Here is a 13,231-nt window from a genome sequence, read left to right on the forward strand (position 1 = left end):
CATGCTTATTATTGTATAAGTTTCAAATAAACAAATCTGGCCACTCACTGATAACGACTTTATTTCCTCAGATATCTTTATGAATGTATACATACATTTTTTTGCAAAATGGGATTATTCTTAAATACATCTTTTCTTTAAAAGCAATATGGCATGAAGTCAATAAATACTTGTTCATTCTATTCCTAATACATAGTAGAGTACAGGGTATATTGATAGCATTAAGAAAATATCTTTTAGGGCGCCTGGGTGGCTTAGTGGGTTGAGCCACTGCCTTCGGCTCAGGTCATGATCTCAGAGTCCTGGGATCAAGTCCCACATCGGGCTCTCTGCTTAGCAGAGAGCCTGCTTCCCACCCCCACCCCCCTCCGCCTGCCTCTCTGCCTGCTTGTGATTTCTTTCTCTGTCAAATAAATAAATAAAATTTAAAAAAAGAAAGAAAATATCTTTTAAATAAATGGAGAAATCCTTTATGACTGTCTTTAGTAATATTTTCCCCTTTGGCATGCTTATATATTTATTTACAAGTCTCATATGAAGTGAGAATTTTAGCTCTTTGCTATATATGTTACAAATGCTGTTTTCCCCTACTTACACTTAATTTTAGTTTTCCTTCCCCAAAAGAATAGAAAATATTATCTCAACATATAGCTTAATTTCATTGAATAAAAAAGGTACCTGGTTTAATTTTTTTTTAAGATTATTTATTTATTTATTTGACAGACAGAGATCACAAGTAGGCAGAAAGGCAGGCAGAGAGAGAGGAGGAAGCAGGCTCCCCACTGAGCAGAGAGCCCAATGTGGGGCTCAATTCCGGGACCCTGAATCATGACCTGAGCTGAAGATGGAAGCTTTAACCCACTGAGCCACCCAGGCCCCCAAAAAGGTACCTGGTTTAATACAAATGGTACTTTATTGCAACTTTTAAAGAAATAAATGAAGTAAATGCAATATAGAGGAGCAAAGGGCTAACTGCTCCACACTAGAGGTTCCCCTCCATTTAAATAAAGCTATGGGAATGATTTATAGATATCAGTGCTGAATATGCCAAAGAGCAGTAAATTTTTGAGTCAGGAAGACTTGGTTCTTATCCCATTTTTGCCCCTCAGCAGCTGAGTGAGAAGGGAAAAATCACTTACTGCTCTAAGGATCTGTAAGCAAATGTTGTCTATTCTGTAGTCGATCCCTTAATAGATATTTCCAAAATAGATATTTATTCTTAAATATGAGAACAAAGTATATCAGAGCCCCAAATCAGCCTTAGGTTCTCTGCCAAAAATTTGAAGATAATGTGAAAAAATATATATGTTTTATATGTTCTATTTTTAGTTTTGCAATAATTAATTCTAAACACTTGGGTTTAATACTTCTTGCAGAGAAGTTATGTTTTTGCTTTGTGGTTTTTTTTTTTTTTTTTGATTCTAACAACTCTGTTGATTAAAAGCAAGTACTTTGTGTTCTAAATTTTCCCTTGAGAGAATCTTGGTATCATGAAATGGAACTATTAGTACAGTTGTAAGTGGAACAAGCTACCGAACAATCCTTGGAGGGTTTAAATATACTCCATTAACTTTAGTTCAGTAAAAGTAAGATCATGAAGTATTTTAATCTACTGTTTTGGGGTATTTTTATTAGAATATTACTGAATTAGAAATCTAACTTTACTATTGCTGTGTTGCCATCAATATGTTAAATTGTCAAGCTTTCTAAAATGACTACTGTACAAAGTCTACATCTCATGGCCACTTTTACAAAGTGGTATTTACTCAGCCTACAAATATTTATTTTAACCTTGATCTTACTTACGTTGATCTTTTACTAACAGTTTTGTCCAAGCATAAAAGCTCATCTATTTTCATGAAATTAATTCTATATCTTTCTTGGAGGTTGAGGAGATGAATCTATTTATAAAGTTTAATTTTCTTGGCAATTGGCCTAATACTATTTTTTTTCATAAATAGCAGAAACCTCCTCCTTGTCTAGCCCAGGTCAGAGTATCACAAATTTTTATTTGTTTAAGTATGAATGAAGCTCACTGGTGATATGCTGTTTGTTGTCAGAATAGAAATGGTTTGTGATGTTTTAGTTAAATTATTATTAAAAATAATGACATAACAAATATTTTCATTCAAAGTATATGTTATTTTTGTTAGGACAATTATTAATGTATTATCATATTACCTAATATATACAAACCTTTTGAGGAAGCAGCCACTTGTGGAAGGTATGCTAGAATCTTTCCAGCTAACAGGGTATTATTTACTACAATTAGAGTTATTAACTGTGCTCCAGTGGCCACGGGCCTAATAAGATAAGAGACTGACACTGAGCCAAAAAGAACTAAGGCAGAAATTTTATGCTTTAGATCAAGAGACCAAGTGACCTAAGAATTGGAATTCTAAAATTGTAGAATTACAGGGTTTTAGAAATCATAACTCACATATTACTGATAAAGAACTTAGGAAAGAGCAAAGGACTGTCTAAAGTTCTTAGAGGAATCTGGCTCAATATATTCAATAGAATAAAAAATGCATAAATACCTTGTTAATTAGATATTTTAAAAATCTTTGTGATTTTTGCTGTATATGCTGTTTGAACATTAGAGATTATCAATAATCTCTAGTTATTGATAATCATCTAATTATCTAATAATTGATAATATCTAATTAGAGATTAACAAAATCTAATGGTATAGATTCTTTATATCGCATAATTAATTGGAATGAGGAAAAAGAAAACAATTTAACAATTAAGGATAAAAGATTATATGAATCCATACATGTGATAACATGGCATAAAATTAGGAACACACATATACACAAATGAGTGCATGTAAAATGGGTGAAAACTGAATAAAGTCAGTGGATTATACCAATGCTAATTTCCTTGTTTTCACGTTGTACTCTAGCTATGTAAACTACAGTCACTGGGGGACTCTGGGGGAAGGGTAAATGAGACCTATATACTATTTTTGCAACTTCCTGTGAATCTATAATTACTCCAAAATAAAATGTTTTAAAATATGAACACCACTGTACAAATGCTTTTTTATAATTAAATATTTAGAAACAATACATGACTGGCATTTAATGTAAAAATAATTATGATCCTGGTTTAGTTCTTACCTGTTTGTCCATTTCTTAACTGAATGAGCCACCCAAGTGTCCCAAGTTTGCCCATTTCTTAACTGGAAATATTCCTAGAAATTGTGTCTTCTTCACACTATTAGAAAACTGATTAAAATTCATGATTTGGGGGACCAGCTATATGTTGGAGGACCCAAATCTTTCTACCAGCCCAGAGGTCCCATTTAAACTCCAACTTTACTAAATTGTTTTCACTAGAGCCTCACATAGTGTCCGACACCAACTTGGCACTCAAGACATACATTCAATAGAAGAATTAATAAATAAATGACTTTCCAAATATCTATAGAATGTTTGCCTTTGGAAGTTACAGCATTGCCTACATCCAAAATGCAGCAAAACAAAACTAGTATTTTTTTCCCACCACTCACCCACCTACCCTGCTCATTCTGCTAATGTTTATATCACTCCCTTTTCTACTATTCTCCCATCCAACCAAGATTTAACAATTTAAAGTGGCTTCGATTCTTCCTTCTCCTTTATTGACCTTATTGTATCTAAGCAGTTACCTCTTCTTTCATTTGCTTCTCAAACATCCTTTACATTTGCAAGGATGTATTGACCTCTACTGACCTTGACTTCTATTTCATTCCTATAGCTACCATTTAGCTTCATTTTTTTACTCAATGATTCTAAGTTTTCTGCCTCCTCCTAATCTTGATTTACCTTCAATCAATCTTCCATGCTAATGCCTGGTAAATTTTTCTAAACTACTATTTTTTTCAGTACTAACCAAGATTTTGGTAATCATAATCACTGCCTACCATTTATTGAATGCTCATGATTAACTCTTTACAACAACGCTGTGAAGGAGGCATTATGTATCTCCATTTTATAGAAGAGGAAACTGAGAGTTAGGGAGATTAACAATGTGTCTGTCACATTTTTTAAGCAGCAGAGCTGGGACATGAACAGGTTAGCCTGGTTCCAATCACTCGGAAAATACCATTTCTCCTAAATATGCATACATCTTGCCCACTCATCAAAACATGCCCAGCTGAACTTTGGCTTGGCAAAAATAAACCTCAGTGAATAGTTACTGAGACCACTTTATTAAAGGAGTAGAACTCTGGAGGGTACAAGCTAAAGGTAAGGATCTCTTTTTTTTTCCCACCGTCCTTCAAATGTGCACTATCACTCTGTTCCAAATCTTGGTGCTCCACCTACACTACGTTGAAATCTCAGTGCAGTTTTATGGTTTTGTGCTTGTCCTCATGTAGTAAATGAAGTTTTAGTATTTATAGTCCAGTCCAGTGTCATAATCCAAACTAATCCCGTTCCGTTAAAAAATTTCCCTTTCCTGGCTGAGTTTTGCTGCTGGGGTAGGGTTAGGGCAGATGGGAGGAGCTCTTACTTAACTATGTGGTTGTGACCAGCATTGGTGCCCTGAGGAACAACAGTCAAAGGTGACTGTATCATATGGAACCCTGCTGGGAACCTCCTACTGCATTTCCAGCTAGATTACCATCCTGAGAAGACCCTAAGCGGTCTAGCAGCAGCCTCCATCCCTCACACTGCCTCTTCAGGTGGGTGTATTTTGTGGAGATGTCCATTTGGGTCCCTCCACAGATGCTCAGATCTAGCCCACAGTTTGCTCCAAAATAGCTTTCCCTCTCTCTCCTCTTGAATGTCATATGCTCCTTTCATTCCAGCCCCACTGGATCTGCTTATTTGCCTCTCCCACCTTTCTGGTTCTCTGCCAGTTGAAATGTAACTCCCAGCTAATCTCAACACACACCTTTCCCCATGAAGCTTTTCCTGAGTTACTTCTTTCTACAATGATATTCCCAGTCTCAGGTCCTAAGCACTATAATCTGCCCCCTCCCAAAGGTCAGTTTTACCTAAGAGTATCCTGGATGAAGCAAGAAAAATGATTAATCTTATTAAATATTGACCCGCAGGTATATATCATTTTAATATTGTGTGAGTTAATAGGAAGTATGCATAAAGCTCTACTGCTACATACTGAAATACATGACTGCCTCAAGGAAAAAGCAATAGTATACTTGTCCTGACCTGTGACCTGAATCAGTGGCTTTTTTCACTGAATATCATTTTCACTTGAAAGAACAACTGACAGAGAAATTATGGTTATATGGAGTTGAGTGTTAGGCAAAATTTTTCTTAAAAATGAAAGATGTTAAGCTGTCATTTCAAGGAAAACAAGCAACAGTGTTTATTGTCGATGATAAATTTAAAACAAAAACTAAAATTTGGGAAAACTTGCATCTGGCATCATGAATTTGACAGCTTGTGGTGGTTTGGTATATTCTTTGATCCAGTTCTTCTCAGGAGATGGGGCTTAGTTCCCCACCCCTTGATTATGGGCTGGACCATTTCTACTGAACAAATATGGCTGAAGTGATAAGTTATCATACTGAGACTAGGTTATAAAATAACTATGCTTCTGTCTTAGGTGAGCTTCTTTATATTCACATTCCCTGTCCCTTTTTCTCTCTCTCACGCTCATCTGGGACAAGCTGCCAGGATGTAAGGTAGCCCTGGTAGAGGAAAGCCAACTGCTACATCTTGAGAACATGCAAGCAGCCTATGGAAAGGTCCACTTGGCAAGAAACTGAGGCTTGCAAGCAAACATGTGAGTAAACTTGGAAGTGGATCTTCTGAAGCTTGCCAAATGGCATATGCATGAGTTTGGAAGTAGACTGTCTCTCTATTGAGCCTTAAAATGACTGCAGCCCAGCCAAAAGCTTGACTGCAACCTCTTGAACGACCTGACCCTGAACCACCCAGCTAAGCCATTCTGGATTCCTGATCTACAGAGACTGTGAGAGAGTAAAAACTTGTTGTTCTAAGTTGCTAAGTTTGGGTAATTTACTATTCAATAATAGGTAATACATTAGTTTCCCCAAACTTAAAGACTTTTCTGATAAGAGAAATGGTTATATTAGCAAAGGGTTTGGGGGGAGGTGGGGGTGTAGGGGAGGACAACAGGCTGTTTTATGATGAAACATGTCAGTGGAAGATCTACCAAAATCAAAGGACCAATATCCAAGTGATCAATGCATGATGTTACAAATCATGCATTGGTAGAAGATTCCATCAAAGTACAAGACAGACCGATAAATTTTATTGTAACAGACCACCCTAACTAAACTGACTAAACTATCTAACATTTAGTTACTAATGTAACTAAAGGTTGCAATTAACCTTTGGGAAACTACCACTTATTAAAAGGTAGTATAGGATCAAAGAAGACTATCCACACTTACCAGAAAAGAGTATTATGTAATATATGGGCTGCCAAAGTGAGCATACCAGGAAAGAGTATTAAAATATTTCTTACTTTTACAACTACATTATCTGTCTAAGGCTGGATTTTCTTCATGTATTTCAACCAAAACAATGTGGTGCAACAAATTAAATTCAGAGGCAGATATGAGAAGCCATATGTTTTCAATGAAACTAAACATTAGAGAGATTGCAAAAATGAAAACAACATCACTCATCTCCCTACATGTTTACTTCGAAAAACAGTTATTTTCATAGGAAAGATTGCTATTGTCATTTTTTTTAAAGATTTTATTTATTTATTTGACAGACAGAGATCACAAGTAGGCAGAGAGGCAGGCAGAGAGAGAGAGGGAAGCAGGCTCCCTGCTGAGCAGAGAGCCCGATGTGGGACTCGATCCCAGGACCCTGAGATCATGACCTGAGCCGAAGGCAGCGGCTTAACCCACTGAGCCACCCAGGCGCCCCACTATTGTCATTTTTTAAATGACATGTATTTGTTATATATTGTGTCACCAGTTATGCCAAAATTTAGCAGCTTAAGAGAATTTATTATCTCACCATGTCTATGGATCAGGAATCCACATGAAGCTTCTTTTGGTTCCTCTTGTTCAGGATCTCTCACAAAGCTATATTCAAGGTATGAGTAGAGCTGCAGTCATCTTAGGGCTAGTCTGGGGTAGGATTAGCTTCTCAGCTCACTTACAGAGCTATCAACAGGACCCAGTTCCATACTGCTGTTGGCCAGAGACATCAGTTCCTTGTCACATGGATCTCTTCACAGGAAAGTTACAATATGGCAACTGGCTTCCCTCAAAGAGAGAGAGAGAGAGCGTGTGCACAATCAAGACAGAAGACACAGTCTTTCTGTAACGTAATCTTGAAAGTGGCATCCCATCATTTTGGCTGTGTTCTTTTTTTTTTTTTTTAAGTCAATGAATTCAGCCCATACTCAAGGGGAGGGGATTACACATGGGCATGAATACCACAAAGTAGGAATCATTGGGGGCCATCTTAAAGATTGCCTACCATATGAATTAATATGTATTTTTATACATTTCTTAGTATTAATTTCTAAAAAGGTATTATCATAGATACAAATCACATAAACAAAAGCTATGTGGGGTCCTCAGTAATTTAAGAGTGCAAACAGGTTTTGAGACCAAAAACTTAGAGAACTGCTTTTCTCATAAGACAAATACTGGCTTTCCACATGGTAGAGATGAAGAGCATTATTCAAGAGTTGATAATTCATGTCTTACTTTTATTATCATTCATAATTATAAATTTTTTCCCAAAATGATAGTATTTATAATAACATTACAGATACACAAATGCATAGTGAAATATAGTGGCCTCTACCACAAGTAAATATACAGTAGGTATAGTATCAAGACTTGTAAGTACTATATGTACTGTATATTTATCAATACAAAGAATACTTCATTTACAAATTTTAGTAATGCTTAGAACAATAATAATACTTATATATAATATAGTAAGTGCTTAGATTGTGAGTACTCAATAATTGGTGATTTTATTTTATTATTATTCATTTATTATTTATAAATATAAATTAATATTTATTATTTTTTATCAGCAAGTATTTGGGAAACTCTGAACAAAGAATAGTACTAGAGCTAGAGATATATGAAGTTTCTAGCAAGATTAATAATTTAAGCCAATATTCAGATGTGATTGCCATGACACATAATTTAACGATAGGATGAATAAAGTACAAGACTTTGGGCTGTGGAGAAAGGATAGAAAGAAGGACGACAAGACATGGAGAATAGCCAGAAATAAAATACAAAACTGTCTTAAGAAAGAAAAAGAAGGTTATGTTAAGAAATATGGACTATTAATAGCATCAGATACTATAAAGCTCAAAAAGAATGAAGACTGAAAAAGGCTTAGATTTGGTGATGAGAGTTTAAAGAAAATCTCCCAGAGGGCCAGATGCCTAAATATGCAGTAAGAAAGCTGAGACAATAAAGGGAAAAGAAATTTTGGTTGGTAACAAAAGAAGGTTGCAAGATCTAAAGAACAGAAAATCTAAATATGTGCCTTCCTACTATTTACTACTTTCAGCACTGAAGAATTTTATGGACAGCCTGTATTCTTTATGCAAACCAAGAAGGCCAATTTTGAATTATATTTGTTATAATTTTAAAACCAAATGTCTTAATAAACTAGATTTTAAAGATTTTGCCTTTGACTAAGAATTTTTCTATTTTTTTTTCCTTGACAATATTTTATAGCTAGATCCTTGATTTTTTCCCCCCTGTACTAAGTGCCCCTAATCTGGTTTGATCCTGGAAAAATTACAGTTACAAAAATATACAATGACCATCTGTGATAATGTTGGACAATCGCTAAGGTTAAACAAAATTTCAGAGATCTCTGTTTCAACTCCTTTACTTTACTGATTCATATATTTGAGCCAAGAAATTGTAGTTCTTATAGACAGCCAGATCAAGCCTGGCACTAATATCCTAGGATCTCTTGACTTCTAACCCTGGGGAACCTTATTGACACCACATGATGCTACCTGACTTTTGACAGTATTTTCCAAAATTATTACTGGTGTTTTTTTTTAAGAAGATTTTATTTATTTATTTAAAAGAGAGAGCACGCATGCTCATGAGTGGGTGTGGGGGTAAGGGCAGAGGGAGAGGGAGAAGCCGATGGCTACTAAGCAGGGAGCTCCACGCGGAGCTCGATCGCAGAACCCTGGGGGGATCACGACCTCAGGGACAGACAGAGGCTTCCCCCACTGAGCCACCCAGGTGCCCCTACTGGTGTGATTTTAACAGAAATTTGATATTTTGGAACAGAGGGTTTGATGGTGAAGAAACTTCTGAATAACAAGGGATAGTGGCTTGACAAAAATTAAAAGGTGTTTTACCTTTTAGGATTAAATTTTTCCGCTCCCTGATGCTATTCTTGGGCTTCCTAAAACCGTCATCCCTTTTCTTCAAAATGATGTATGGCAAGACCTTGTGTCTTGGGGCTTCGTTTTCATCACAAACAAATCAACCACATTCTGCACCACTTGCTCTTCTCCACAGGCAAAACTCCAAACCGCTAGGGCCAGAGGATTTCCGAATTGAGGCAGGAGTGCCGTTCCCCGGACCGACATTTGGATCTCAGGTGCCAGGACACTAAGCATGTCCAAAGTTGGAGAGTGAGTTGGAGATGCCAAGACTCCCCCTCTGGGCTTGCGCCGCATCTGGGGCCTTCGAGAGGTTCTGAGTACCAGCATGCCACCATGCAACTCGGGCGCTTCCCTGTGCCTGGAGCCCGGTGTCTGTCTCAGGCCCCAGCTGGCTGGCGACGCTCGGCCTCGCGCAGGACGTGTTGACGTCGCACATGATGGCCCGTTCCGCGAGGTCTGCGAGGAGTAGCGCAGAGGCTCATGGTCACACGTGATTGGAAGTGGGAGTCGTTGGACCTTAGGCTGCTGGTCTTTCACTTCCGGGTGGGAGGCAGCTGGTGGAGGCGGAGGCTGCAGCCCAGAAGGCCAGGAGGGACTTGGGGGAGATAGTGACTCAGCACGCACGGCAAGGAGGCAGCCTGCACCTGGCATCTGCACCTGCACCTGCGTGACATGCATGGCAGCCTCCTCCGGACTGGACACTGCCTGGAGAGCAGGTGGAGGTGAGGACAGCCCTCAGGGCCATCAGCATTCCGAAGTCTCTAACCCCGGGCTAGTCTCTGCTGAGGGCAGCTTTGTTTATTGAAAGGAAAAGGGATCTTTCTTCTTCTAATTATTATTTTTGAAAGATTTTATTTAATTATTTGACAGAGATCACAAGTAGGCAGAGAGGCAGGCAGAGAGAGGGGGGAATCAGGCTGAGCAGGGAACCCCATGTGGGGCTCCATTCCAGGACCCTGAGACATCATGACCTTAGCCGAAGGCAGAGGGTTTAACCCACTGAGCCACCCAGGCGCCCCTTTTTCTTATTATTTTTTAAACTGAGGAAGGATGGAACTTGAATCAAGAGATTTTGAGTTTGGGCGAAATTATACTGTTACCTAGAAAGTAAACTTTATATAGAAGATAAAGATATTTAGTTAGTTAGTTTGTTTGTTTGTTTGTTTTTGAAGTACTGATTTTGCCCCTAAACACTGAGCAGTGGTTATTCGAAGTGGTATACACCCCTCGATGTCTCAGGTCCTTTTCATTTTCTCATGAGAGTTCTTCCATAACGTTTATAGTAACCCAGTTTTATCTGTATATTAATGTATGTCATTTCCAATATAGCACTTATTAGTACATGGGATGACCTCATTTATTTGCTTGTTTCTTTATAGTATTTTCTCATGCAAAGTCAAGGAGAGCTGTGATCCAATCTGTTTTATTATCTCCAGCTTTTAACACAGTGCCTGATGTTTGTTAATTAGAAGAAACCTTTTATGACTCTTTGGCCACCCAAGGCTAGTGCCCTGCCTCTTGCTTGCAAGGAACAACATCCTGTGTATTTCTGTTTTATTGCATTTGTATTTTATCATAACTGTCCCTGAACATGTCTGTGTTATACTGTGTGCTCAATTATTTAGAATATGGGCTTTCGGGGCACCTGGGTGGCTCAGTGTGTTAAGCCTCTGCCTTCGGCTCAGGTCATGGTCTCAGGGTCCTTGGGCTCTCTGCTCAGCAGGGAGCCTGCTTCCCCCTGCCTCTCTGCCTACTTGTGATCTCTCTCCCTCTGTCAAATAAATAAATAAAATCTTTAAAAAAAAAAAAGAATAAGGACTTTCTTTGTTCATTTTTTTATCCCATGTGCCTGGGATGAAATGGACTCTCAGATTTTGCTTGAAAAGGTGAAAGCTATCCATAATAGAATTTCTGATAATCTCTATCTTTTCTAAACTTCTTAGACTATCTCAGAATATTTCTCCTCTTGATGGTATTTTTGCCCTGATATTGAAAGCCACTCACTCTAACTGAAGAAGGTAATATGTGTGGTGAAAGAATTAAAAATTTGGGATACAGAAACTAGGTAAGAGTCTTTGTTCTATCATTTGCTGGTTTGCAGATACTCTGTAAAGTTTTCAGAGCCTGGCTTATCATTTGTAGATTGAGATAGTCATACTTACATATGGCCTATGTAACCATTCTATCTCTTTGTATAGAATGAAAAATAAAATCTGGCTTTAATACACCTCTTTAAAAGAAAAAACAAAGAGTTCTCTACTTTCCCATCCTCTGCCTACATAACACATATTGGACATACTTAGTTTTGAGTTTTATTGAAACTTACTTATTCATGTAAAAAATGATTGAAAACCATGAATTAGGCAGGTACAATTTAAATCATTTGTCAGAAAGACATTATTTTAAATTCAGGGCATTATTACTTATATAAATGTTATATATAATCTTCATAATTTAGGACAGTGGGCAACTTTAGTCTTCTAACATGTAAGAATTATTTGTGTATAAAATAGCTTAGAAACACCTAAGAGGATTGCTTGGTACTGGCTGAAAATAAATGTAGTCTCATGGCGAGTTTACATATATTCACACTTAGTGAATTAAGTCTTGTCTGGGCTTCACTTCAAAGGCATGTCATCAACTTGCTGTTAAAGTTTTGGGTCAGAATAAAAAGTAGATTGCATCACTTACTGTATTCATTTTTGGCACTGTTGAGTGAACATAATTTTCTTTTCTATAATTATGTAGAATTACATGGAATAACTAGTTATCTTTTTCATTATGCTTGAACATTATTGGTTTGACCAGAGAGATCTTAACGTGAGTATCTGTACATTCTATGACCCTAAGGGAAGGGACTAAAATACCCAATCTATATTGGTTCCTGCAAAAGTTACTGCAGAAGTAACTAAGTCTAAAACTTAACCAAAGGCCATAAAAAACATGGATTGTGAATACTTAAATGTATTTAATATGTATTTCTTTGCTTTTCTTGACATGCTACAATTAAGATTGCCTGTTTCAAGGTGGAAGAATCTATCAGAAGATATGCAGCTGCTCAAAAACCTTTACTGATAGTGATGACTACAAACTTGAGGAACAATATGTAAGAAAAGAATGATTTTAATTGTTAAACATAGATTTATAATGAAGTTTCCAAAGGCTAAAATAAGATCTACTTTTCAATCAGAGTGGGATGAAATATATGTAATTTTTTCAGTTGTTACAGAGAATGTAGTTGTGAAACACTCACCTTAAATTTGAGCAAATTGCTAGTGAAAAAGATAGTTTTTCTAGGTATAGAAAATAGCAATAAGTAGTTTGATTCTGTTCCACTGCATGCAAGCTCGAACAGAGTAAGGCTTTTGTCTGTTTGGCTCACCTACTGCTGAGCAGTGATAGCACATAGTACGTGCTCAATAAATAGTAATGAGTGAAAGAACTCCCCTTACTGCTATTACTAGAATAGCTATTGATGGTAATTTTTCACAGAAGTTGTTGTGGAAATTTGCTCATCAGGTTATTTCATTTTATTGCCTTGATTAAATATTGAGAAATCACATATAAATTGTTATAAGGTATAAATAATTATGGGACATTGATATTTGTACACATGATTAAGTTTTAGAAAAACTTCATTACCATTATATTTGCAATTGTCATCTGCCCTTGGTCCAATCCAATGTCTTTGTCCCACCCTATTCTGAATTTCATGTTTATTGTTCCCTTTCTTTTTCTTTATAGTTTTACCACACATATCTGTGCTCCTAATATATTGCTGAGTTTTGAATATTTTTGAACTTTATATAAATGAAATCTTGCTGTTTTTTGTTTCTTTTCCTCATTCAAAATTAATTACATTCCTAAGAGTTATTCATGATATTGCATATAGTTGTAA

General features: G+C 36.8%; 1 protein-coding gene across 3 annotated transcripts in view; it reads left to right on the forward strand.

Moving 5' to 3' along the window:
- Positions 1–9,964: 9,964 nt before the first annotated feature.
- Positions 9,965–13,231, forward strand: part of SPATA9 (spermatogenesis associated 9) — a 36,242-nt gene continuing 32,975 nt past the window's right edge. Inside the window, exons 1-3 of one of the 3 annotated variants that reach the window (XM_082723945.1) lie at positions 9,965–10,055; positions 11,277–11,398; positions 12,345–12,439. Coding sequence is in view for 1 of the 3 variants with exons in the window: in XM_082723942.1 (XP_082580068.1) it covers positions 10,010–10,055 (46 nt within the window). In the remaining 2 variants the exon portion in view is untranslated. The remainder of the gene's footprint in view (positions 10,056–11,276; positions 11,399–12,344; positions 12,440–13,231) is intronic. The other 2 variants (XM_082723946.1, XM_082723942.1) reach the window with 2 other exon arrangements.

Source organism: Mustela nivalis (assembly GCF_964662115.1).
Source record: "Mustela nivalis genome assembly, chromosome: 3".
NCBI lineage: Eukaryota > Metazoa > Chordata > Mammalia > Carnivora > Mustelidae > Mustela > Mustela nivalis.